Here is a 26,791-nt window from a genome sequence, read left to right on the forward strand (position 1 = left end):
TCATGTTCTATGTTTCTATTTGGCATGTGGGATCTCTTCATGGAGGTAGTTAGGGGGTGGGCCATTAGGGTGGGCAGACTAGATGGGCCGTGGCCCTTTTCTGCCGTCATGTTCTATGTTTCTATTTGGCATGTGGGATCTCTTCATGGAGGTAGTTAGGGGGTGGGCCATTAGGGTGGGCAGACTAGATGGGCCGTGGCCCTTTTCTGCCGTCATGTTCTATGTTTCTATTTGGCATGTGGGATCTCTTCATGGAGGTAGTTAGGGGGTGGGCCATTAGGGTGGGCAGACTAGATGGGCCGTGGCCCTTTTCTGCCGTCATGTTCTATGTTTCTATTTGGCATGTGGGATCTCTTCATGGAGGTAGTTAGGGGGTGGGCCATTAGTGTGGGCAGACTAGATGGGCCGTGGCCCTTTTCTGCCGTCACGTTCTAGGTTTCTATGTTTCTAATCTTATACGAAGTTTAAATGGGGCACCCAATTTCAATCTGGTGCTAAACAATCCTCCCTGCTTTCTATCTGCCTAAATTAATTCTAGTCAACTTGTAGCTCATTAAAGGTATAAAAAGGTGGAATTCTACAAATAGTGCTCACAAAAAGAAGGTTAAGTGCTATTCTATAAAGGGCATGTACACAGCTTTAGGTGTGTACCCTGTGGAAACCTGGTGTAAATGCCAATGCCTAAGTTATAGGATATGGTTTATTATTTCTTGATTAGCCGCCTTCACAAGCAAATGGATCAAAGCAATGTGCATTAAAAAATACATTAAAAAAAGGTGCTGCGTTAAAATTTAACAGAAAAGATCATACATTCATACAAGAGCGAGAAGCCACATAACTGCTTTTTCCATTTATAAGAACATAAGAATTGCCGCTGCTGGGTCAAACCAATGGTCCATCGTGCCCGGCGGCTCTTAGGTCAAAGACATAAAGGGGACGGACTGATCATTAACGTTAAGTACGTGTGAGGTCAAATGCAAGTCTGAAAAAATATGTTTTCAGCAAGGTCTTAAATTCTGAGTGGATGTGTGTTAGATCATTCCAAAGCTTGGGGGCAGCAAAGAAAAATGCAGACTTCCTTGTCGATTCATAATATGCATGTTTTGGCCCCGGGGGAACTAGATGGTTGGCATCAACGGAACGTAGAGCGCATGAGGATGTGTAAGGAACTGCAAGCAACTTTTTGGAAAGCCTCTGATATACCCACGGCCACACCCCCTTTAGGCTGCATGCATGTCAATTTTATGAGTGCTAATTATCTTCAATAATTGGTTATTAGCATGCAATTATTGATAACTGAAGGCTCATTACTCAATTTGCAAACACAGAGAATGACACGGGGACAAATTTTTCCTCATCCCCGCAGGAACTCAATTTTACCCGTCCCTGTGAGTTTTGCCACTGTCTCTGTCCCATTCCTGTCAGCTCTGCCTTAACTGCACAAGCCTCAAACCCATGATTTTAAAGTATTTAAGGCTTGTGCAGATGAGGATGGGGCTTGCAGGAATAGGACAGGAAAATAATTTGTAGGGACAGGATGAGAAAATGAGTTCCTGCATTCTCTAATGCACATCTTCAGTGTCTGCACTCAAATTTGGACACACAAATATGGATGCCATATGTAGAAACTGGGGATATGGTGTCCGATGTTCAAAATTGTTAGATCACACAAAGCAAGTCAGGAGGAGATGCCAAGATGTCAGGAGGATATCCCCTTTGGCTGCCACTGCTCTGTCAAGGCACAACCACAACTTATATATACAGTAAAAATATTCTATGGAAATCAACATGTCTGTGGTGAGAGCATATCTTTTTAAGAGACTGAAAACTGACATAAAATACGTGTACATGGTTTCCATTCCTCTATGGCACATTGCTTCCACGCCTACGATGAAACAACCTTACCCAGCCAGATCGAGAGCTTTGATATTGTTGCTCATATCATCATCTGCGCTGGAGTTAGAAGACACATCCCAAAGTCTGTTATTATTGGAAAGCAACTGGTTCAGGTGGTCCCGGGAAAAGTGTGTTCCCCGCGCCCGTTGCCTGTACGCTTCAGCTTTGCCTCGAAGGTCCTTCACCTGCGCAAAAGAAGTTTTCAAAATTTCTGATCACTCTTTGCAGACTATCTACACAGCACAGATGTGAAACTTGACGTAAGCCAGTACCGAGCACAGTAGCATTACAGAAGCCAGTGCTATACAGCATATCATGATGAGGCCTTACTGCATAGGTGTCAGAACAAGCAGGCATGCAAAGCCACAACTGATACACCAACACACAAGGAAGGAGGATAGACAATCAGGACGTAGTGCTAATTTCTAGTTCTTTTTCTTTACAGAGGGCTCGATTCATCCAAATTCTTTTTTGGTTTCTAGATGATGACAACTGTCATTAAAAAGAAATATTTGGGTCGCAGTAAGAGAAAAATATTTGTGACCCGAATAAAGCTATTTGGGGTGTGCAAGAGAGGAAGCTATTGTGGATACATCATCAATAGTTACTGCTCAAACACCATATATACTTTGCAAACTTGTCACTGAGCTTCAATAGAGCTCAAAAGTGAGCTTACAGCTGCTCCAGGATGGCATAGCCAGCCAGAGCCCAGGATTTTGATGGTAGTGATGCCAACACTTTAAAAAAAAAAAAAAAATTTGGAATGTTTTAGTAAGATAACTGAAACAAATCAATCTTGATCATCTCATGGCTTGAGGCAAGACAAAAATGGCTGGTTCTGAATATCATAAGAACATAAGAATAGCCTTACTGGTCCATCAAGCCTATAGCCCGTTCTCAAGGTGGCCAATCCAGGTCACTAGTACCTGGCCAGAATCCTCGGTCAGGCACACCCTTTTACCGGGCCATCGGGCTACTTGGCACAAATAGCATGCATATGATTTGCATACTATTTGTTCTGAGTAAGCCCCAGAAAATCAAAATCGCTCCCAACCCAGTACTTTTTACTGGGCTGCTGAAGCTTTGTGCATCCTGCCCCTAGTGCAGGAGGTACTCAGAGGCCTTGAGTTCAGCTTCTGGAACTTTCTGGAAGGGATTGGACCTTCTGAAGGGGAGTTGCTAGTGGCAGTAGTGCACCCCCCCAAAGATGTAAACTCTGATTTTGCTGCCAAAACCTTGTCTTAGCTTTTGTCTCATCTATGATCCATGTCCTGAGAGAGACCCTCTTTGCCAATGTCTGTAGCTGGTTCCCAGTGACATGCTCACAAGTTAGTCCCATCTAGGCAGCTGCTAGAGGAGCAATGTCACAGAGAAAACAGGACAAGTACCAGATTCTGCAGAAGGTTACTGGATTGTTTTAGCTTTGGGAACCCTCCATTTCACCTCACAGAAGGAAAAGGTGTGTTTTGTCACAGGACTTTATCTGTCTAAATCAGCCAGGCTCCCTGCTCTGTTTGCCTAGGGCCAGATTCTCTAATATCGCCAGTAAAATCCGTTGGGTTGCTGTAATGACGGTAAATTGTACGATTTCAAAACGGCGATCGATGTTGAAACAATTTCACATGCAAATGAGTTTCATGGAGATCTGCCATAATCCCATCCGATCAGTTGCTGGAAAAGCAACTGACACATGCACAGAGCTGGCAGGGGAAGCCCTAAAGCATTCTCCTGCTGCTCAGCTGTTCGGGGCAGGAAGATTTTTTTTTTTTTTTTAATGGGCACAGATGTTGTGTGTGTTACATACAATATCTGTCCCCATTAAAAAAAAGTCATGCCGCCCTCCCCCCCCCCCCCCCCCCACGGTGCCCTGACCCTCCCACACCCTCAACCCCTCTCCTTGAATATCAGCAGAAGAGATGCCCACTCCCTCCTGCCTCACTAGCCATCTGGCCTCCTCCACCATGCCACCATACACCTTCAAGCCCTCTAACCCCCCCCCACCTCCTGTACCTTATTCAGAAGATCAGCAGGAGGGATGCCCACTCCCTCCTGCTGGCCAGCCTCTTCAAAATGGCCGGCCTTCCCTTTCCTGGGGCATCCTGGGATGCAGTGGGAGGGGCCCTAGGCGCCTAAAACCCTAACTCAGAGCAGCATTACAGCAGTGCCCAGAGCAGTCACTGAAGATATTTGGCCTACTGAAAAAATCCATATTTTGAGCCCCTGAGATTTTGTTTCATTTCATGAAAGGGAGAAGAAGCCACCCAGGGGTTAGTACAGAGGGCTCAAAATCAGAAAGGCCCGGGTTCAAGTCCTCCCTGTGACTTTATAAACCCTCTGGGAACAGAGGAATACTTACTATAGCCAAACCTAACTCACCTTGAGCTACTTTTGGAAAAGGTATGCACCACACCCAAAATAAATATGCAATCCAATTTAACCAATGATTTTAATATTTTAATTTGGAGAGGTCACACAAAATCACTTCACCAATTTGGATGAATCAAACCCAGCAAGTCTAGTGCTGTGTGCTAAAAAATATATTTGGATGTAACCAACCTCAACATACCACATGGAGTTTAGGGTGTTTTGAGAACCCTATGGGGAGGAACAGAGAGATTTAATATGGTTTGACAATTGATACGGTCAGTTATTTACACTGAAAAATGCTCTGTAGCAAAAGAAGCACTTTTTCAATCATAACTGAGAACCCCTAGGAATTAGGAAAAAAAAAAAAAAATCAGGTAAAATGTATTGAGTCAGATGGAGCGGTTCTTCTTAATGAAGGGCTAGGCTGGTCATATATGCCCATGCGAAGGCCCATTTCAGACCAAGCAGAAATCAGGTCACTGATCCTTAATTCAAATTTACAGACCAGTTTTCTTAGACACACAAATGCTGGTATTTACACAGCTAAATCACAAAGAGCATTTCTACATAAGAGCCTATAGCTATAAACAACCTGGGGATAATTTTATAAGGGACCTGAATGGGCAGCACAGTGTTTTACACGCACAAGGAAGCTCTTTTCGAACTACCCAGAGGTATTGCATGGATAAGACGCAGGTACGCAGCAAAATAAAACAGCTTTTATGCTAGACATGCACAGATACTCCTATGGTGAGAGCAAAATTGGTATTTGATAAGAACATAAGAAGTGCCTCTGCTGGGTCAGACCAGAGGTCCATTGCGCCCAGCAGTCCGCTTGCACGGTGGCCCATCAGGTCTAGGACCTGTGTAGTAGTCCTCTATCTGTATCCCTCTATCCCTTTTTTTTTATCCTACCTTATCTATATCCTTCTAACTAACAAAAACCTCATCACTAAACCCCCCCCCCCACACACACACATTTTTACTAAGCCGCAGTAGAGGTGTCAACCGCAGCCCGGAGTGCTAAATGCTCCAATGCTCATAGGAATTCTATGAGCTTTGGAGCAGGGTCAGAGCATTTAGCACTACAGGCCGCAGTAGAAAAGGGGGGAGTTAAGTTGTTTGTTTTTTAACCCATAAAAAAGAGAAAATTGATATGCTATTGGTGTTTTACATTTACCAAAAAAACACGGAAAAGAGACCTCAAACACCCAACCCTCACCCTCCAATGAGAATCTTACTGGGGTATGATTTTGAACATTGGTCCAAAAAAATCTTGTTAATTTTTAATTATTTTCTTTATTTTAATTTATTAATTGCAAAAATCAAGTGAATCTTGAAGCAGGCTAGCTTATCCCTCATTTTACTCTGAGTTATACTAACAAGAGATCTCGAAGAGCGCACTTGTTTGCATATCCCTGTCATTGAAAAAGGCACTGTAATCTGAAACCAGGGACGTTAGATCACTTACTGTATCATTGTCCCTACATTAAAAGTTTTTGGAATGCAATTTGGCCACAAATTAATAAATTGATGGAAAATCATATAGCAATATTATATGATACAGTGTTATTTGGAATGATGATGAGAAAAAAAAGTCAAATTTCACCAGAAAATAATAAGCTTTTATTAATTATGACAGGGGTTGCCATTCAGCATATAACCAACAATTGGAAGAATTATAATAACCTAAATTATACATTTTGGTGGAATACAATATGTCATATATTCAAAATGGAAAGAGCAATAGAAATACAAAGAGGGACATATACTAAATTTATAAAAATATGGGGGCCATTGACAAAATATTGCAATGAATAAATAGTAGGATTTTTCTTCTTCTTTTCTTCTTTTCAATATCTTCTTTGTGACACACATAGAGGGGAGGTAGTGAAAATAATATTTACATAGTATGCTATAATATGATATATAATATGTAATGTATGATTGAAAAGTAATAGAAGGGTGGGGGGAGGGAGAGGGGGAAAAATATATTTAGAATATGATGTATTAGATATAAAAGTGATATTGTGTATTCATCAATTGTATTTTAATATTTTGTACACTTTATGAAAAATTTGAAAATAAAAAATAATGGAAAAAAAAAAAAAAAAAGAAAAAGGTTCCTTGAGAGAACTGAATTTCTGGCCTGCCAAAACTGTGTTACAAGCCTCCTCTTATCTTGATTTTAGAAAACAGATTTTAAAAAACTCAATTATTCAATAGGCTGGGTTCTTAATGGGTCTTATTATTTAACTTAACATTTTTTATTCTTTTTTAAAATTGTCTGTATTTTTCTTACATTGCAAGTATTTCTTCCCATATCGTATGCATTTAACTTGCTGAATCTCAAATGATTTGTATTGTATGTACCATGCTTAATTGCTCTGAACCGCCTAGAACTTTCGGGTATGGCGGTATATAAAAATAAATGATTATTATTATATTCATGGAAATCCAAAAATGCACTTAACATAGCGGTGCAGGGCCAAAGGCCCAGAGAGATCCTTATGTAAGTCCGACGGCGGCTCAACCGTTTCACACATTCACTGCTTCATCAGGGACAGATTGTAAAAATCATAGAATATGCAGATTTCCAGCTGCGATTTGCAGTCTTCGGTAATTTAGCATCGCCATATGGAGCAGCATCCTACATGCTTCATTCTCTTCACCACTATAAGTGTCTCTCATTGGAGGGTGAGGGTTGGGTGTTTTGAGGTTCTTTTCCTTGTTTTTTAGTAAATGGAAAACACCAAGGGCTCTTAAGGTGCGCTAGGGTTTTTAGCGCACACACAAAATTACCGTAAATTATAGCACGCGGTAGCCGAAAATCTACCGCTCGGGAATTTAACACACGTTAAGGCCCTAACGCACCTTTGTAAAAGGAGCCTCAACTTTCCCTCATTATTTGGGGGTGACATTTTTGAGTAATTGAGTACGTTATTTTTTTCTCTCCTCTCAGAGTTGCGTTTGTTTTTTTAAGCCAGAGGATTTGGGTTTATTTGATAAAATACAAGCATAAGTGCCTATTGTTACTGACACACACGCTCACATAATTATTTACACGTGCGCCCCTGCTTTCCCCAGAAAAGGTGCTGTGGGAGAGATCGTCACTGGGAAATTGCTTTTAAACTTGGGGAGAGGAAGACCTAGAATGAAGATGTCTTTGAGCTTACCTATTTAAGTACTCTGCTCATTTGGCAAAGGAGCTTAAAGGATAGTTTCTCTTAGCATATAATCTCTCTATTACGGTTCCATAGGCTAGCATTTAAGGAGGCTATTTGAAAGTTACTATAATATCAGGATAAAGCGCAGCTAATAGACACAGGAAGCTTCACATTAAAGCATTCACCCCATTGTAGACCAAAAATGCACTTTGGTAGATGTTCTCAAGAATTGGGTCACTGTCTGGGACCTGTGTTTGAGCTGCCCCCAAGATGTGGAGAGCTTCAGCCACCTGGTCAACCCTGAATCTCCATAGGGCAATTCTGATGCTCCCAGAAAGGGCCTGAATTTAACAGGCCCCAAAATCCATCAAGGAGCACAACCCACACACATACATACATACACACTAAAGGATCCACTGGTACAGGAAACTGGGAAACCATGGGAGCCATGCAGTCTGGCATCAAGATGGCTGCCATTCCCACTGAAAACAACACTCCACAAGGATCCTGACAGAAGCTCAAAGGTTGACTCAAAGGCAACACTTTTGGCCCCTCAGAACTGCAAGGCCTCACTATACCGTCTCCATCACACCAAAAGTAGAAGGTAGCCAACTGAAGTACTCCTGCGGCACCTCCCACAGGCCTCAGGCAACCCACCATAAGAACATAAGAATAGCCTTACTGGGTCAGACCAAAGGTCCATCCAGCCCAGTAGCCTGTTCTCATGATGACCGATCCAGGTCACTAGTACCTGGCCAAAACCATTGTTGACCTAGGAGACACTAATCTTATAACTGCCCCATTCCCCCCAGCACTGCTCTGACAAATTCTTTGGTTGGGGTGTTTTTTTTTTTGTTAGAGGGCCAAAGAAGCTATTTTCCTTTCTTTTTGTTAGAGAGCATGTGAGAAAAAGGGGAGTCACAAAGAAGAAAGAGCAACTTCTCTTAGCGGCAACTGAGGAAAACCTGAAGGCAAAGCCACTCTGTCAAACTAATCCCCAGGAGCCACGGCTAACAGTCTACCACAGAAACAAAGCCCATAGAATTACATCTAAGGAGTCAGGCCAGTCTACGTGATGTACATGTCATCTATTCTAGTGTATACTTAAGGAAGGGAATTTTTAAAAATAAAGTAAAATTCTGGAATCTCTCGTGACCCTGGTCTATCCTTTCTTGTTTCACTAGTTTCGATCTCTGGTGTTACATTCATTTTTCTGTGCTTGGTTTTGGGGTTTTTTTTATTGATATTTATCTAATTGCTGATAATAATAATAAAAACGGGCACTCACAGTGTAAGAAATACATCCCAACCCTTTGCAATTTTATCTATGGAGTGGTGGATTAGTCTACTGCAGTGGTCTCCAACTTGCGGCCCGGGGGCCACGCCAGATACTATTTTGAGGCCCTCAGTATGTTTATCATAATCACAAAAGTAAAATAAAACAGTTTCTTGATCATATGTCTCTTTAGCGATAAACTACAATATTATTGTTAAGACTTAACCAAAAGGAAAGATTTATAAACCATAAAGAGTTTTACCTCATGCAAAATTGTCATTTCTTTAATAAGACATTAACTATTTTTTTCTGCAGCCCTCCAAGGACCTACAAATTCAAAATGTGGCCCTGCAAAGGGTTTGAGTTTGAGATCACTGGTCTACTGGTTATAAACGGTAAGATAAGAACCATGGAAGTCAATCAAAAAAGTCAAATCCAGATACTAGTCTTACACTAAGTCTTACACCTGCAATAGTAGTAATTGGTCTGAACTATAACACTTTAGATAAAATAAACCTGTCTGATTTTACTTCATTTTATCGTTAAGACCTTTCATATTAAATATTATAGTAGTTTCTACAGAAACAAAATACTGTGTGGTTAAGCAGAATAAATGTTCTTCTTTTCAACCCACTGAAATTTGTAAAGAATTATTCAAAAGAGAGTGTCAATATCCGTTCATCCAGAGGCAAAATGGAACAGAATGGGAAAAATGTGACAGGGTGGGGGGGGGGAAAACCTCCAAAACAATTTTTAAAAAAAACCCCACACCGAGTTTAAAAATGGGTCGTACTGACAAAAGGCTCCAGAGAAACCAGCTCCCTGGTTCAATGCAGTTCTACAGGAAAAAGAGCTCCAGCCCTTGCAGCACTTAGAAAAACAGGAAAAGGCCATTTGGAAAGTGGACTTCCCTATTCTTCCAACCCTACAAAGTGCCCCTCCGTCCTCAAAACTAACCCCCACATCTGTCTTCACAGTCCTAAAAATAAACACACCTGCAAACTGCCCCAGGCCCCAAAATTACTTCCTATCAACTGCTAAACAAAAAAAAAATCTACCCCCCTGCAACTGCTACATGCCCCTAAAACCAGCCCTGCATTCCGTAGACAGGGCAAATAAATGTGTGCAAAGTTTGCCAATGGCTTTGTGCCCATGTTAAGGGGATCCTGCGAGATGGATCCAGGAAGGATTATCAACTATCTGGCTTTTTTATGAAGTCACGTCAGCAGTCAGCCAGCGTCTCGCAGAACACCTGCAATCTCAGGTGGCATACAGTTTGCGATGCTTTTTCTGTGATATACCTGGACATCAGATTGCCGAGCGCCCACAATTACATATGTATACCCATACAACATTGTATAAGAGCCATTTTCTGTGTGTAAAGCATGATTTATTTGAGGAAACCCTTTAAACAAAATGTTAGAATTCAGGCCACATGTTTTATCCGATATATGCATAAAGAAATATGTGCGACTGTCTCTTGGAAAAGGTGACTAAGGGCTCCTTTTACGAAGGTACGCTAGCGTTTTTAGCGCACGCTATAGCGTGGGCTAGCAGAAAAACTACCGGCTGCTCAAGAGGAGGCGGTAGCAGCTAGGGCGTGCTATTCCGCAGTTAAGGCCCTAACGTGCCTTTGTAAAAAGAGCCCTAAGTCTTAGATCCAAAATGCTGACAATGGCTGATTTTTCATAATAATAATAATAATAACTTTATTTTTGTATACCGCCATAGTCCATAAGCAGGCCACAAAACTTTGAACTTCTGAAACTTATTTTTTCACATAAAAAGGAAGAGGGTTGGACTGTTGTATCACAAAATTGTTCTCTAACAGAATTCATTAAAATCTTTTTTTTTTCTGGAGATTTTGTCACCTTTTCCCAGAGAGACTTATATTTCAACAAATGTAGCTTGTGTGTGCGGTACATTATTTGGGGCTCCTTTTATGAAGGTGCGGGTCAGCGCGCGCTAGCCGAAAAACTACTGCCTGCTCAAGAGGAGGCGGTAGCGACTAGCGCGCGTGGCATTTTAGCCCGCACTATTCTGCGCGTTCAGGCCCTAACGCGCCTTCGTAAAAGGAGCTCTTAGTGCCTGGTTAAACCCAAAATCTATAGATGTTAAAAGAACATGTACAGAACGTGACTAAGTCATGAATACGCACCTCGTTATGTACGTGTTTGGAATGGATCCAAGCGCCATCTCTATACTTATAAAGAACAGGAGACAAAAAATTTGCTGTGTATTCTGTTTTCACCTTCCTACAAAATAAGCAGGAAATGATTTTCAAATCCAATTCTGTCACTCTTTTCACTTTTTTGGTTTTAAACCTAGCATTAAGGGCTCCTTTTATGAAGGTGCGCTAGCGTTTTTAGCGCGCGCTAGCCGAAAAACTACCGCCTGCTCAAGACGAGGCGGTAGCAGCTAGCACGCGTTAAGGCCCTAATGCACCTTCGTAAAAGGAACCCTTAGTCAACATCTGTGTTAACAAGAAAATACAGAAAGCATTCTAAAACCAAAAGACCAGTCACGTCTGAAAAACAAGCCATTTTTTTCATCCTACAACAAGTGTAACACATTTGAACTTATACAATATCACTTGAATATCTATCATTATCAATTACATTAGAGAAATTAGAACCCCCCTTTCCAAACCTGTTATTATATACATCAAATAATATATTATATATAATCTTTTCTATTAATCCATCACTTTAATAAACAATTTTTTTTTAATTCTTTATTCAGTTTTAACTCTTGCAACAAGTGTACAAAATTCAATCAAATAATTCGTACAAATCACTTGACATTCTAACAATTATTGTCAAATGCATATAAAAAAGACCCCTCCTCCACCCATCCCATTCATCAGGAATAAACCCATTAAATCACATAACATACCTCCCCATCCCCACATTAAATATATGTAATAAACAATTAAAGTCCCTCCCCCCACCCCACACAAATATACCTATTTGGGGAAAAATGATATTTTACTCATTACAATATTCTATTAATGGTCTCCAAACCTCCTGAAAGTTATTAAAATTTCCTTTCTGAAAGGCTATCATTCTTTCCATCTTACACATCTCCCTCGTTATTCGCGGGGGATAGGGGCAGAGCCGGACCGCTAATAGGGAAATACCGCGAATATCTGGCTCTGACCCACCCCCACCTCCCTCCCGCCTTCCCCCGGCATCCCGGCCTTACCTGGTGGTCTAGCGGGCTTTCGGGGCAGGAGCGATCTTCTCGAGACTACGGCGGGAGCTCACGGCAGCCATTTCCGATTGGCGATCTACACGGCGCAGGAGCGTAGGAAGATCGCTCCTGCCCCGAAAGCCTGCTAGACCACCAGATAAGGCCGGGATGCCGGGGGGAAGGCAAAAATAGGGGGGGTGTTCCCCCCTCCCCCCAAAAAAATCACGATTATGTGAAATCGCAAGTGCGGAAACCGCGAATGGGGAGGGGGAAGTGTATATATATGACACAGTGAATTCCACCAAAAACTGTAATTTAATCTATTCCAGTTCTTCCAATTAAATGTAATCTGTTGAATGGCGACTCCTGTCATAATAAGTAAGAGCTTATTATTCTTTGCAGAAATTTGACTTTTCTTCTTCACTGACATTCCAAATAATATAGTATCATAGGATAAAGCAACAGGATTTTCCAACAAACAATTTATTTGGCCCAAATCGATTTCCAAAAAGCCAAAATGAAAGGACAATAGAACAATAAATGATCTAAAGTCCTTGCTTCGAGATGACAATGCCAACATCTATTTGACTTAGAGCTATCTAACTTTTGTAAACGAACAGGGGTCCAGAAAGCATGGTGTAAAGCACAGTTACTTACCGTAACAGGTGTTATCCAGGGACAGCAGGCAGATATTCTTGACTGATGGGTGACGGCACCGACGGAGCCCCGGTACGGACAATTTTAGAGTGATTGCACTCTAAGAACTTTAGAAAGTTCTAGCTCGGCCGCACCGCGCACGCGCGAGTGCCTTCCCGCCCGACAGAGGCGCGCGGTCCCTCAGTTAGTATAAGCCAGCTAAGAAGCCAACCCGGGGAGGTGGGTGGGACGCAAGAATATCTGCCTGCTGTCCCTGGATAACACCTGTTACGGTAAGTAACTGTGCTTTATCCCAGGACAAGCAGGCAGCATATTCTTGACTGATGGGTGACCTCCAAGCTAACAAAAAGAGGGATGGAGGGAAGGTTGGCCATTAAGAAAACAAATTTTGCAAAACAGATTGGCCGAAGTGTCCATCCCGTCTGGAGAAAGCATCCAGACAATAATGAGATGTAAAAGTGTGAACTGAGGACCAAGTAGCAGCCTTGCAGATTTCCTCAATAGGAGTGGAACGGAGGAAAGCTACAGATGCTGCCATTGCTCTGACTCTATGGGCCGTGACAGAACCTTCCAGTGTCAGTCCGGTCTGAGCATAACAGAATGAAATGCACGCTGCCAGCCAATTAGACAACGTACGTTTAGAAACGGGACGTCCCAATTTATTTGGATCAAAGGACAGAAAAAGTTGAGGAACTGATCTGTGGGGTTTCGTACGCTCTAGATAGTAAGCCAGAGCCCTTTTACAATCCAAAGTATGTAGAGCTTGTTCTCCAGAATGAGAATGAGGTTTTGGAAAGAAAACAGGTAGAACAATGGATTGGTTGAGATGGAATTCAGAGACAACCTTAGGGAGAAACTTTGGATGTGTACGCAGAACCACCTTGTCATGGTGAAAAACCGTAAAGGGTGGATCTGCGACCAGTGCATGAAGCTCACTGACCCTCCTGGCAGAGGTAAGGGCAATAAGGAAAAGCACTTTCCAAGTGAGAAACTTGAAAGGAGAGGTAGCCAAAGGTTCAAATGGAGGCTTCATTAAGGCAGAAAGAACCACATTGAGATCCCAGATAACAGGAGGGGCTTTAAGAGATGGTTTCACATTGAAAAGCCCACGCATGAACCTGGACACCAGGGGATGAGCTGAGAGAAGTTTTCCATGGACTGGCTCATGAAAAGCTGAAATGGCACTGAGGTGGACTCTGATGGAAGAAGACTTAAGGCCAGAGTCAGACAAAGAGAGCAAATAGTCCAACAACGTCTCCACTGCCAGGGAAGTGGGATCAAGATGATGAAGAAAACACCAGGAGGAAAATCTCGTCCACTTCTGATGGTAACATTGCAGAGTGGTTGGTTTCCTGGAGGCATCCAGAATGGAACGAACAGGCTGAGATAAAAGAGTATCATGAGATGTCAGCCCGAGAGATACCAAGCTGTCAGGTGCAGAGACTGGAGGTTGGGATGTAGAAGGGTTTCCTGCTGTTGTGTAAGCAGAGAAGGAAACAGAGGAAGAAGAAAAGGTTCCCTGGAACTGAGTTGAAGTAGAAGGGAGAACCAATGTTGCCTGGGCCACCTCGGAGCAATCAGAATCATGGTGGCTCGTTCCCTCTTGAGCTTGAATAAGGTTCTCAACATTAGAGGCAGAGGAGGGAAGGCGTACAGGAACAGATTCGACCAGTCGAGGAGAAAAGCATCCGCTGCCAGACGGTGAGGAGAGTAAAGTCTGGAGCAGAATAGGGGCAGCTGGTGATTGTGAGGAGCTGCAAAGAGGTCTATCTGAGGAGTGCCCCATTGAGTGAAGATAGACTGCAGAGTTACAGGATCGAGTGTCCACTCGTGAGGCTGTAGAATTCTGCTGAGTTTGTCCGCTAAAGAATTCTGTGCTCCCTGAATGTAGATAGCTTTCAGGAAGAGATGGTGATCTATGGCCCAATTCCAGATCTTTTGGGCTTCTTGGCATAAAAGGCGAGAGCCTGTCCCACCCTGTTTGTTGATGTAGTACATCGCAACTTGATTGTCTGTGCACAACAGGAGGACCTGAGGAAAGAGAAGATGTTGGAAGGCCTTGAGGGCATAAAACATCGCTCTGAGTTCCAGGAAATTGATTTGATGCTTCTTTTCCTGGGCTGTCCAAAGACCTTGAGTCTGGAACTCGTTCAAGTGAGCTCCCCATGCATAAAGAGAGGCGTCGGTGGTGATGACCAGTTGATGAGGGGGCTGATGGAACAGAAGACCTCTGGATAGATTTGAGGATACCAACCACCATTGAAGAGACTGACGAAGAGATGATGTCACAGATATGTGTCGTGAGCAAGGATCCGTCGCTTGGGACCACTGAGTAGCAAGGGTCCATTGAGGAGTGCGCAGGTGAAGACGTGCGAGGGGTGTGACATGAACTGTGGAAGCCATGTGACCCAAGAGAATCATCATTCGCTTTGCTGAGATGGAAATCTGTTGAAGCACCTGCTGACAGAGAGAAAGAAGAGTTTGAAGACGGTTGGACGGTAGGAACGCTCTCATGAGGGTTGTGTCCAAGATAGCTCCTATGAATTGAAGCCTCTGAGTGGGGATGAGATGAGATTTGGGTAAATTGATCTCGAACCCTAGAATTTGAAGAAACCTGATGGTCTGGTTGGTGGCTTGGAGCACTGTCTGAGAAGAATTGGTCTTTATCAACCAATCGTCTAGGTAAGGAAACACCTGAAGGTGGTGGGAGCGTAGAAAAGCAGCTACCACAATCAGACATTTGGTAAACACTCTTGGAGAGGAGGCAAGGCCGAAGGGTAGCACCTTGTATTGGTAATGACAACGATTGACCATGAAGCGGAGGTATTGTCTGGAAGCCAGATTGACTGGTATGTGAGTGTATGCTTCTTTGAGATCGAGGGAACATAGCCAGTCGCCTTGATTCAGTAGAGGATAAAGAGTGGCTAGAGAGAGCATTTTGAACTTTTCTTTGACCAGATATTTGTTGAGATCGCGGAGATCTAGAATGGGTCTGAGATCTCCTGTTTTTTTGGGGACCAAAAAGTAACGGGAGTAGAATCCCTGTCCTTTTTGATCTAGAGGGACCTCCTCTATGGCATTTAGAATGAGAAGGGATTGAACCTCCTGGAGAAGAAGAAGAGACTGAGGTGTGTGCAAAGCAGACTCTTTTGGTTGACTTGGAGGAGGTAGAGATTGGAAGTTGAGAGAGTAGCCGTGTTGAATGATATTCAGGACCCACTGATCTGACGTGATAAGTTCCCAACGGCTTATGAAATAAGAAAGGCGTCCTCCAATAGGCTGTGGAATTTGGGTAGAAGGAGCAAGACTGGCTATGTTTTGGAGAACCAAGTCAAAAGGGCTGAGTGGACTTTTGAGCAGGTGTAGGTTTTACCTGCTGCTGCTGCTGAGGTTGTCTACCAGCTGGACGTTGTTGCCTCTGACGTCTCGGCTGTTGTGCAGTTTGAGGCAGAGGGCGAGCCACAAATCTACGCTGGTAGGATGACTGTGGACGAAAAGGCCTGGATGGAGGAGGCTTTTTAGGCTTCAGAAGTGTGTCCCATCTGGTCTCATGAGCGGACAATTTTTGAGTTGTGGAGTCCATGGAATCTCCAAACAGCTCATCCCCTAAGCAAGGTGTATTGGCTAGCCTATCTTGGTGGTTAACGTCCAGTTCTGAAACACGAAGCCAGGCTAGCCGTCGCATGGCCACTGACATGGCTGTGGCCCTGGAGGTCAGCTCGAAAGTATCATATATGGATCTTACCATGAATTTTCGGAGCTGCAACAGAGATGAACAAGTCTGGTGAAAAGTAGGCTTTTTCCGATCAGGAAGATATTTCTCAAAAGCAGTGAGATTTTGGATTAACTGCTTAAGGTAAAAAGAGAAATGGAAAGCATAATTTCCTGATCGATTAGCTAACATAGCGTTTTGGTATAGCCTTTTACCAAACTTGTCCATAGATTTGCCTTCTCTGCCAGGAGGGACTGAGGCATAAACACTAGCCCCTTTGGACTTTTTTAAGGTGGACTCAACCAAAAGGGACTCATGAGGTAGTTGGGGCTTGTCAAACCCAGGGATAGGAATGACTTTATACAATGAGTCTAATTTTCTGGGAGCTCCAGGAATAGTCAGAGGAGTTTCCAGATTTTTATAAAACGTCTCTCTCAGAATATCATGGAGAGGTAATTTAAGATATTCCTTTGGGGGCTGGTCAAAGTCCAAGGCATCCAAAAAAGCCTTGGATTTCTTTGACTCAGCCTCCAAAGGAATGGAGAGAGAGTCACACATTTCCTTCAAAAAGGAAGAAAAGGAAGACACTTCTGGTTTAGAGGAGGCTCCTAAAACAGACGGGTCCTCATCACCAGAAGAGCATTCTCCCTCCGAAAGAAGAGGATCCTCTGAGTCACCCCATAAGTCAGGGTCTCGAACCTGATAACTCCGGTCTCGAGACTCTGGAGTAGAAGGCTCTAAATGCCGGGACTTGTGAAGAGACTTCCCCGACCTGCCTGATTCGGTACCGGGAGATGCTACGGTACGCACCGGAGCCGAAGTCTGTACAGCTTGATGGTGAGCTCTCGGCTCCGGCGCTAGAATCGGCATGGAGACAGAGGAAACCGACTGTACCGGTACCGATAGAGTGGGCGTCGATAAAATAGGACGGTCCACTATCGGTACCGGTGGCTCAGACTGGACTGGTACCGGTATGGTCGATGCCAGGACTGAAGGTAAGAGGTGCTGTAGCTGTTCTTTAAGTTGCGCCCTCAGAACAGTAGCTATACGCTCCTCAAGGGAAGGCACCGGTACCGTCTTTTTCTTTAAAGGTACCTGCGGTGCCGCTCTACGCTCCGAGGATGAGGACCCCGATGTCGAGGGGCTCACCTCTATTGGAGCGGAGCGCTTCCGTGAGCGCCTCGAGGTCGGCAGGATTGGGCTCGCTGCCACTGAGACCGGAGGACGTTCTAACGGGGAAGGCTTCTTAGCCGGCTTACCTGGAGCCGACACCGCCGCGGTATCGCGTGGTGTCGAAGATGTGGGTGCCGACTGCACCGGTGCCGATGTCTGTACCGGTGTAGAATCAGACATTTCGGCACCAAACAATAATTTTTGTTGAATCTCACGATTCTTAAGAGTTCTCTTTTTCAAAGTTGCACAGCGGGTGCAGGTGGACGCTCGATGGTCGGGACCAAGACACTGAAGGCACCAATTATGAGGATCAGTCAGTGAAATTGGCCGTGCACACCGCTGGCACTTTTTGAAGCCGGGTTGGGGGGGCATGAATGTAAAAACGGCTTCAGCCAAATCGAAGGCCGAGGCCTCGATGGTGGCTATAGGCCCCGCTGGGGCAAAACCGAAAATAATGGAAAAACAATAAAGAAACAATTTTTTTTTTTTTTTTTTTTTAGAAAATAATAAAAAAAGGAAAGGAAATATTATCTCCTTAACCAGTTTTCGCGAGCGGGAATTCACGAAAGATTCTCTCACAACGGCCGTTGAGAGAGACGCGTCTTCTTAGCTCCGCGGAAACTAAGAAACTGAGGGACCGCGCGCCTCTGTCGGGCGGGAAGGCACTCGCGCGTGCGCGGTGCGGCCGAGCTAGAACTTTCTAAAGTTCTTAGAGTGCAATCACTCTAAAATTGTCCGTACCGGGGCTCCGTCGGTGCCGTCACCCATCAGTCAAGAATATGCTGCCTGCTTGTCCTGGGATAACTTGGATTTTTCTGTTACATAGATCTTGTAATTAATGTCATACCATTGGCAAAACAGTGCCTGGAAGGAGGCTGCCCTTAAAAGAAAAACCTTAGAGGATGATGTACAGAAAAAAGAATACATGAGGGTAAAATTTGATCTTACTTGTTAACTTTTCTTTCCTTTCGTCCAGCTTTCAAAGACAGAAAAACCACACCTATACACCAAACAGCCACACACTACTCAGTTTTTCATCTGTAGAAAAGCAAAAATATAAGTACACCTCCCTCATGATCCTCCCACCAGGGGGAAGGGGGCCAATGCAGAGAACCTCCTAAATACTGAACCAAGCTAGGCAACCATGAGACTCGAGGAAAGGAAATATGGTAAAATTTAAGTCGTACCTGCTTTGTTTACTAGATCAGTCCAGAAGAATAGTAGGAATCAAAAAAACACTACTTAGTCTTTAGGAGAGAGGAAAACATAGTAACATAGTAGATGATGGCAGATAAAGACCCGAATGGTCCATCCAGTCTGCGTAGCCCTTTCAGGACCAAGGGACATATTTGTCCCATAACTTTAAAATCCTATAAATTTTGATTGGGATAGTCTACAGTTCTAAATTTGATATGTACGGATTTCATATGATACTGCCTTTATGTAAACAAACTGGTTCCGACATTCATTCATTAGCGTTGTTGCCAGATTGACGAGAAGATTCACTTGCCACACTGTCCATAAGCCAGAAGTGTGATTTTTTAAATAAAAATAATGATATTTCACAAAAAAAATCAATTTTTTGGCATCTGCAAGCCCTTTTTACCATAAAAATGTCGTCAAAACCACAAAAATTGGCCTACGATCCTTATGGTCCTGAAAGGGTTAACCTGATTCAATCTAAAAAAAAAATGTATTTATTTTTCTTCTTAGCTATTTCTGGGCAGGAATCCAAAGCTCTACCCGGTACTGTGCTTGGGCTCCAACTGCTGAAGGCTCCGTCAAAGCTCACTCCAGTCCATCTACACCCTCCCAGCCATTGAAGCCTTCCCCAACCCATCCTCAACCAAACAGCCATATACAGACACAGACCGTGCAAGTCTGCCCAGTACAGGCCTTAGTTCTTCAATATTTACTATTCTTTTCTGATTCTAGATCCTCTGTGTTCATCCCACGTTTCTTTGAACTCCGTCACTGTTTTCTTCTCCACCACCTCTCTCGGGAGTTCATTCCAGGCATCTACCACCCTCTCCGTAAAGAAGAATTTCCTTACATTGCTCTTGAGTCTACCACCCCTCAACCTCAAATTATGTCCTCTGGTTTGACCATTTTCCTTTCTCATGTTCCAAGGACACCAGCCTCAAAGACCACATTCAGTCTATAATGCCAAAAAATGGAACGAGTCTCTACCCACAAGATTACATTACATTACATTAGTGATTTCTATTCCGCCATTACCTTGCGGTTCAAGGTGGATTACAAAAGGTGTTATTTGGACATTTAGGAATACATAAGGAGTTATGGAGTGGAGCGGGTTGCTATTGGGGATTGAGATGATTCTTGCTGTGTTAGTTTGTCTTTAAGGATTTCTTAATAACAGGGTATTTATTTCTTTCTGAAGGATTTGTAGTCTGGGGGATTTGTAAATCACCTAATCTCTGGCTGAATGTGTATTTAACCCTTGGAGTACAAGAAGGATGTATACTGATTTTATTGTGTCCTTAAGCCACTTTGCTATCATCACCCAAAAAACAGTTTCCCCTTTCTTCTAATCAATGGAAAGGACAAACAAATAACTGATTCATAGCTTCCAGATAAGAGAAGAGCACCCTGCATATATTCAGGGCATCACTCTTCCCACTAAAAAAAAAGAAAGCAGAGAAATGTCCTGGATTTATATGCAAAAATGTGGATTTCTGCATGAAGGCGGCTTGTAGCTCCAAAACCCTTTCAAAAATGCTCACAGTCCAGCTGAATATCGAGCCATCAAAAGCAGAGGAAAACAGATATATTTAAATGTGGCAAACTAATCTTAAATCTCTATGGGCTTCGGGGCCGTTACCGCGCGGCTTTGTAGAAGAGGGGGTAAGGCTATAAGTGGTATATAAATAAAGAAAAAAATAAAATCCAACACAATCTGCAGTAAGGAAAAGACGTGCAAACAAAAATTTGATACCTTGTCAACTAGGGACTCCTGATGAAGGCATGTTAACCGAAACACGGACCGTGTCGGGTTCCTTGGTTTGTAAAAAGGTGGTAACTAACCGCAATTAACAATTGATATAATAAACATAGCCTGCATCTTGTACGCTCATCTGCAGTTTCTTTTGGTTTTGTTTGTATATAAATCAATCAATCAGCCAGAGCTTGGATAACCCTGGGACGTCAAAGATCATCCTGTTGAAGTGATTTTTGTAAAGAAATGTTTTCAATTTTATTGTAAAACCCAGGTAGTTTCTGATCTTGTGTCCGTGGGGAGGCCGGTCCAGTTTTTTTATGGCGACATAGGTGAACAATGACCTTTCTCGAAGCAGCAATTCTATACATGGAGCCATCGTGCAATTGACACACAATCGGCAGCTGTGTACGCAAAGAAGACGCCGAACAAGTGTGACATCGTCAGCAAAAAGTGCCTAAAGCAACAGATGCAGAATGTTGAGAATGGCTGATTTTGTGTCATGGGTCCATAAGCAATTTGAACAAGTTACACGTCTGAACTTCTGTCGGTAGCTATTTTTTTTTCACATAAAAGGATGGGGTTTGAATTGTTATATAAAACTGTTTACGCTAACAGAATTCATTCTAGAGACTTTAGTCATCTTTTTCCAGAGAGTAAAAGAAATAGGAACAAGCAAAAGGATGTAAATATAAGGAAAGGAAACAGCAGAAATATATCAGGAAATCAAGTATAACATTATTTAAAACTTAAACAAGTTACTTTCCAGTATCCGCACCAGACTTGCCTTTTCATTAGATGGTTGTGTCCTCAGGTTCAACAGTAACATAGTAGAGGATGGCAAATAAAAGACCAATTGGCCAAGCCAGCATCCCTAGCTATGTATCTCAGGTTGAGCACAAGTTATTGCTTCTTATCTAAGTCAGTTCTTGCCATCTTCTTTGGTTCTCTACCATTCTGAGTAATTAAGCATATAAGTTCTACATTTAATCCATCTCTCAAGTTGGAATGTATCTCTGGGCAGTACAACCCGTTACAATAAGATCACGCCATCAAAGAGTGTACGTACCCTTGGCCCTGATGAGGAAAGAGACGCCTCTGAAGATATCTTTGCCTCATTGTCTTTTTCTGATTAGCTTGTTTCTGTTCCATTTCCGATTGTTCTTGCCTTGGTGAACCTTCCCCAGACTTTAAGGATTCTCTCTCTTTATTCTAATTCACAGATAAATTAAATAAAATGAAAGTAGCAGTTTTTGTTTGGCTTTCAAATTAAAAAGTAAGTCTGAAAATTCATGAATTCTTTTCATATTATCTGCATAACCTGTAACAAACTTTCAAAAAGGTAAGCAAACGGGTCAGTTCCCTTTGAAATCTGTTGACACCTGCATACAAAAGCACCTGTATACTTTGCAATGAAGTTACTAAATAGCAGTTTTCAAATAAACTGGAGAAAATATTTCTTCACATAACATGCAATTAAACTCTGAAATTCCTTGCCAAAGAATGTGGTGAGTGCAATTAGTTTAGCAGGGTTTAAAAAAAAGAGATGGACTTGGGAAAATCCACTACTTATTTCTAGGATATGCAGCATAAAATTTGTTTTATTCTTTTGGGATCTTGCCAAGTACTTGTGACCTTAATTGGCCATTGTTGGACAAGGATACTGGGCTTAACGGACCTTCAGTCTGTCCCAGTATGACAACTCTTATGTTCTTATGTATCTACTGGTGTTTAATGCAGGAAGAATTGCGTATCTATATTTCAAACTTTAATATATGTGCACCATAAAATTCCACTCAACTGTTAAAATCCTCGGAGTAATAATAGACGATAAATTGATCTATCATGAACACATTTCTCTTACTGTTAAAAACTGCTTCTATAAATTACGACTGATCCGCTCAATCGCTAAATTTCTCAGTCTAACTTCGATTAAAATACTCATTCATTCTTTAGTAATATCAAAACTTGACTACTGTAATGCACTTCTTCTCAATATTACCCAGAAAGAAAAACGGAGACTTCAATTAATACAAAATACAGCCATCAAATTAATATATAACGCGAGAAAATATGACCATGTCACACCTTTAGTTATAGACGCCCACTGGCTGCCAATCGGTCATAGGATTATTTTTAAAATAATGTTGCTCATTTTCAAAACACTAGCATCTAATGAACCTCTATTTATATCTAGATATCTAATCCCACATAGTACTCAACGTCCACTTCGTTCATCTGGACAAAATCTGCTTTCAGTACCCTCTCTAAAAATCATAGGAACACGAAGATCAGATATGTTCACAGTGATGGGACCTCAATGGTGGAATGCCTTACCACAATACATTAGAACTGAAAAAGACATCATAACATTTAAAAAATTCTTAAAGACTTATTTATTTAACGATGCTTTTAATATCTGAAACTTTTTGTAGATGCTCCTAACAGTGTTATGGATTAATTACCCCTTACCTTTTGTTTTTCCTTTGTTTTTCTACCAAAAATTTAAGATTGTAACTTTTAATTTTCTCCCTCCCGACTTATGTCTGTAGTATATGTAACCACATTGTTAAATGTTAGTTTCTTTTTATTATTCTTTATTGGATTTTGTACATCGCTTAGCAATTTTAATAGGCGATTTATCAAATGTATTAATAAAACTTGAAGCTTGAAAAAACTTGAAACCAACTGAAGCATACCGTTTACTAAGGTACGCTAGCGTTTTTAGCGCGTGCAAAACCCGCGCTACGCTTCTAGAACTAATGCCAGCTCAATGCTGGCGTTAAGGTCTAGCGTGCGTTAAGGCCCTAACGCACCTTTGTAAAAGGAGCCCTAAGGTGATATATATTCCCTTGTACTAAGTTATTTTATCAATGAAAACACTGAAAATATAAAATGATTACCTTCTCTTCAGGAGAGACATGTTCTGGTTCATACGCAGAGTTGTCGTCATAGTTTCTTCTCAGTTTTGGTCCCTTCGCTGGAGGTGAACCTTTAAACTGACTCCTATATTCTGTTTCACTATTTACTACGTCCGTTTTAAACGGAGGAATGGAGTTAGGCTTGCTGCAAATAACCTTTAAATAAATGTACAAGAAAATAAGATATTCTTGGTACTATTTACCTTTCAGATTTAAGTCATTATAGAACAGGGGTCTCAAAGTCCCTCCTTGAGGGCCGCAATCCAGTCGGGTTTTCAGGATTTCCCCAATGAATATGCACTGAAAGCAGTGCATGCCCATAGATCTCATGCATATTCATGCGGTCCTCAAGGAGGGACTTTGAGACCCCTAGATTAGAGTGTCTATGTCAGGGATGGGCAACTCCGGTCCTCGAGGGCTGGAATCCAGTTGGGTTTTCAGGATTTCCCCAATGAATATGCATGAGATCTATGTGCATGCACTGCTTTCAATGCATATTCATTGGGGAAATCCTGAAAACCCAACTGGATTGCGGCCCTCAAGGAGGGACTTTGAGACCCCTAGATTAGAGTGTCTATGTCAGGGATGGGCAACTCCGGTCCTCGAGGGCCGGAATCCAGTCGGGTTTCAGGATTTCCCCAATGAATATGCATGAGATCTATGTGCATGCACTGCTTTCAATGCATATTCATTGGGGAAATCCTGAAAACCCAACTGGATTGCGGCCCTCAAGGAGGGACTTTGAGACCCCTAGATTAGAGTGTCTATGTCAGGGATGGGCAACTCCGGTCCTCGAGGGCTGGAATCCAGTTGGGTTTTCAGGATTTCCCCAATGAATATGCATGAGATCTATGTGCATGCACTGCTTTCAATGCATATTCATTGGGGAAATCCTAAAAACCCAACTGGATTGCGGCCCTCAAGGAGGGACTTTGAGACCCCTAGATTAGAGTGTCTATGTCAGGGATGGGCAACTCCGGTCCTCGAGGGCCGGAATCCAGTCGGGTTTTCAGGATTTCCCCAATGAATATGCATGAGATCTATGGGCATGCACTGCTTTCAATGCATATTCATTGGGGAAATCCTGAAAACCCGACTGGATTGCGGCCCTCAAGGAAGGACTTTGAGATCCTTGTTATAGAAGAAACGAAGGGAGGAATTGTGTACACTAAAGGGCTTGGTGTCCTTTCGTGAAATCCCCCTAAATCTCTACATTGAACTCCTAGAAACCACTACCGCAGGGACCCAATGACACTCCTAATGAGATACCATTGACTAGAGTCCTGTAGGATGATGAGAAGGGGGAATGGGCGGTGCCTATATCCCTTAGTAAGGTGGGCACCGTTTCTGGTGCTGGTAATGCCCTATTTAGCTGTCTATTCATGTGTGACCCCCAACCCCCCAAATTTAAAAAAACAAATACAAAAAAACATGCCGCATGAAAACCTTTGGAGCCTCTGAAGATCTAACCCAATCTCAGAAGCCCACTTTTCTCCTTCAGAAAAGCTGATTAAAAATATCAAGAGCATTACAAATCTTCCTCTAACTCGGGGGTTTTAGGGGCGGTTTTTTTCTATTTCTTTATGAGCCCCAAAGACAGCACACTCAGGTAACTCAAACTCAGCAGCCCAAGATTCTAGGCGACTGTCCGTGGCACCTTAAAACAGGATTAGCCTCAACAGATTAAACTAACCCAAGGTTCCAGCTCACAATGTTCAGACCGAGCCACAGATTCAGACTACAGGTTTCAATTATAAGCATCAGAAAATGGCTAAAGACTCACTAACAGTATAATTACAGAGATTCGGAGATTTTTATCCATCCGAGACAGAACTGTTGTCCTACTTTCTCCTGAAGGCAGGTGCCAAAATGTACTCTATTCCAATGTGCCAGTCTGTGCTTTTCTGACACATTACATTTTGCTTTGCTTATAAGTGTAAATACTTCTCTTTTGTGCAAACTGTCTGCTGAAGATTTTAGGATTCAACGAGTAACATTTGATGGACAGAAGCCAGGCACTGGGCATCTAACTGGACTGTGCCCTAATCTAGGGCAATGCTTCCCAACCCCGGGTTTTAAGGATATCTAATATAAATATACATGTGCAATGGAGGAAAATAGCTAGAAATTCCCCAAGACATGTTTGGGAACCACTAATCTACAGTATAATCTCAGTTAACAGGCACCCATGGGGATTGGTGGATACCGGATAACCGTTTTTCTGGTTAATTGGGAGTGTATTAGAAACCTTGTCTAACACTATCTCAATTCCCCTCCCCCTCCCTTGCACCCCGAAGCACCAGCGCAGCAGCAGTCCTAAGTCGCAAAGACCTCCTCCCTCAAGCCCCAAAGTGGCAGAAGCAGGCGGCGGTCCCGAACCACACACCAACTCCCTCCCTCTCTCACTTCCTTGCCTGAAGTGCAGCAGTCAGCAGGAGGCAGCCTCAAAACAGGCTGTTTGCAGGCCTTTCCTCTGATGCACAGCAGAGGAAAAGCCCTGCCAGGGCTAGTCACCAGCAGCCTATGCCTCCTAACCACTGCCCTTCGGGTAAGGAAGAGAGAGAGGGGGAGTTTGCAGCTCAGGACCGCAGCCTGCTTCTGCCACTTTGGGGCTTGAGGGAGGGCGGGAAGAGGGTTTTGCGGCTCAGAACCACTGCTTCAGGGCAGGAGGGGGGGTTCGTAGCTGCTTCAGGACTTGAGGGAGGGAGGATTTGCAGCTCAGGACACTGCTGCTGGTGCTTTAGAAGAATTTTTTTTTTGCCGGTTGTGTGAGAGTTACAATTAACTGAGACTCTACTGTATAAGGTTGTTTTTTCACTTCTTGCTCAGATGGTCTACTGGCCGCATAATTTGTATTTGAAGGACAGTTACACCAGGTAGATCACTGCTCAAGAAGGTTGTAACCTAAGGTCTAGATTTACTAACATGCATTAATGTGAGTTATACACTTATGCTGGTTTTTACAAAGCTGCGGTAGAGGTTTCTACCGCAGGCTAGCGAAATAAATGCTCCAATGCAATTACCTCACTGGCCCGCAGAAGAAACCTCTACCACAGCTTTGTAAATGGAGACCTTATTTAGTAAATAAGCCCGTTGGCAATACTTGGGAATTGTATTAAATAATTTGCACTACGGAGAAATTTGGATTTACCTATTATTTCCTTTCCTTGAGTCCTGCCAGACCAGTCCAGTTCAGATAAGTGGATTATGCCCCCTGCCAGCAGATTTAAAAAGAAAGCTCACAACTGATTTCATATAAGGAGCTGGTACTGCCTCTGGATCTTATTATCAAATGCTAAGGCTATGGAAGACAATTTGGGGGGTTTGGATTTCCAGTTCACCAAAGCCACACTCAATGCGGTCCAAATCATTTCATGGCCACTAGCCCATTAATGAAATAATTTCACACATCAAGGCTACAACTACCTTCAGAGGGAGCTACAACATACTCTGAGTTATTGGAGAGAACCCTTG

The 26,791-nt window shown here is 42.8% G+C and overlaps 1 protein-coding gene across 5 annotated transcripts in view; it reads right to left on the reverse strand.

Moving 5' to 3' along the window:
• The window catches only part of MDM1 (Mdm1 nuclear protein), a 57,916-nt gene that overhangs the window by 21,521 nt on the left and 9,604 nt on the right, over positions 1-26,791 (reverse strand). For 3 of the 5 annotated variants that reach the window (XM_033953330.1, XM_033953332.1, XM_033953329.1), the window contains exons 5-9: positions 23,300-23,473; positions 21,466-21,608; positions 10,865-10,961; positions 4,453-4,491; positions 1,906-2,081 (exon numbers count right to left, since the gene is read on the reverse strand). In XM_033953330.1, the coding sequence (XP_033809221.1) occupies positions 1,906-2,081; positions 4,453-4,491; positions 10,865-10,961; positions 21,466-21,608; positions 23,300-23,473 (629 nt within the window). The remainder of the gene's footprint in view (positions 1-1,905; positions 2,082-4,452; positions 4,492-10,864; positions 10,962-21,465; positions 21,609-23,299; positions 23,474-26,791) is intronic. The other 2 variants (XM_033953333.1, XM_033953331.1) reach the window with 2 other exon arrangements.

Source organism: Geotrypetes seraphini, chromosome 7, assembly GCF_902459505.1.
Source record: "Geotrypetes seraphini chromosome 7, aGeoSer1.1, whole genome shotgun sequence".
Taxonomy (NCBI): Eukaryota; Metazoa; Chordata; class Amphibia; order Gymnophiona; family Dermophiidae; genus Geotrypetes; species Geotrypetes seraphini.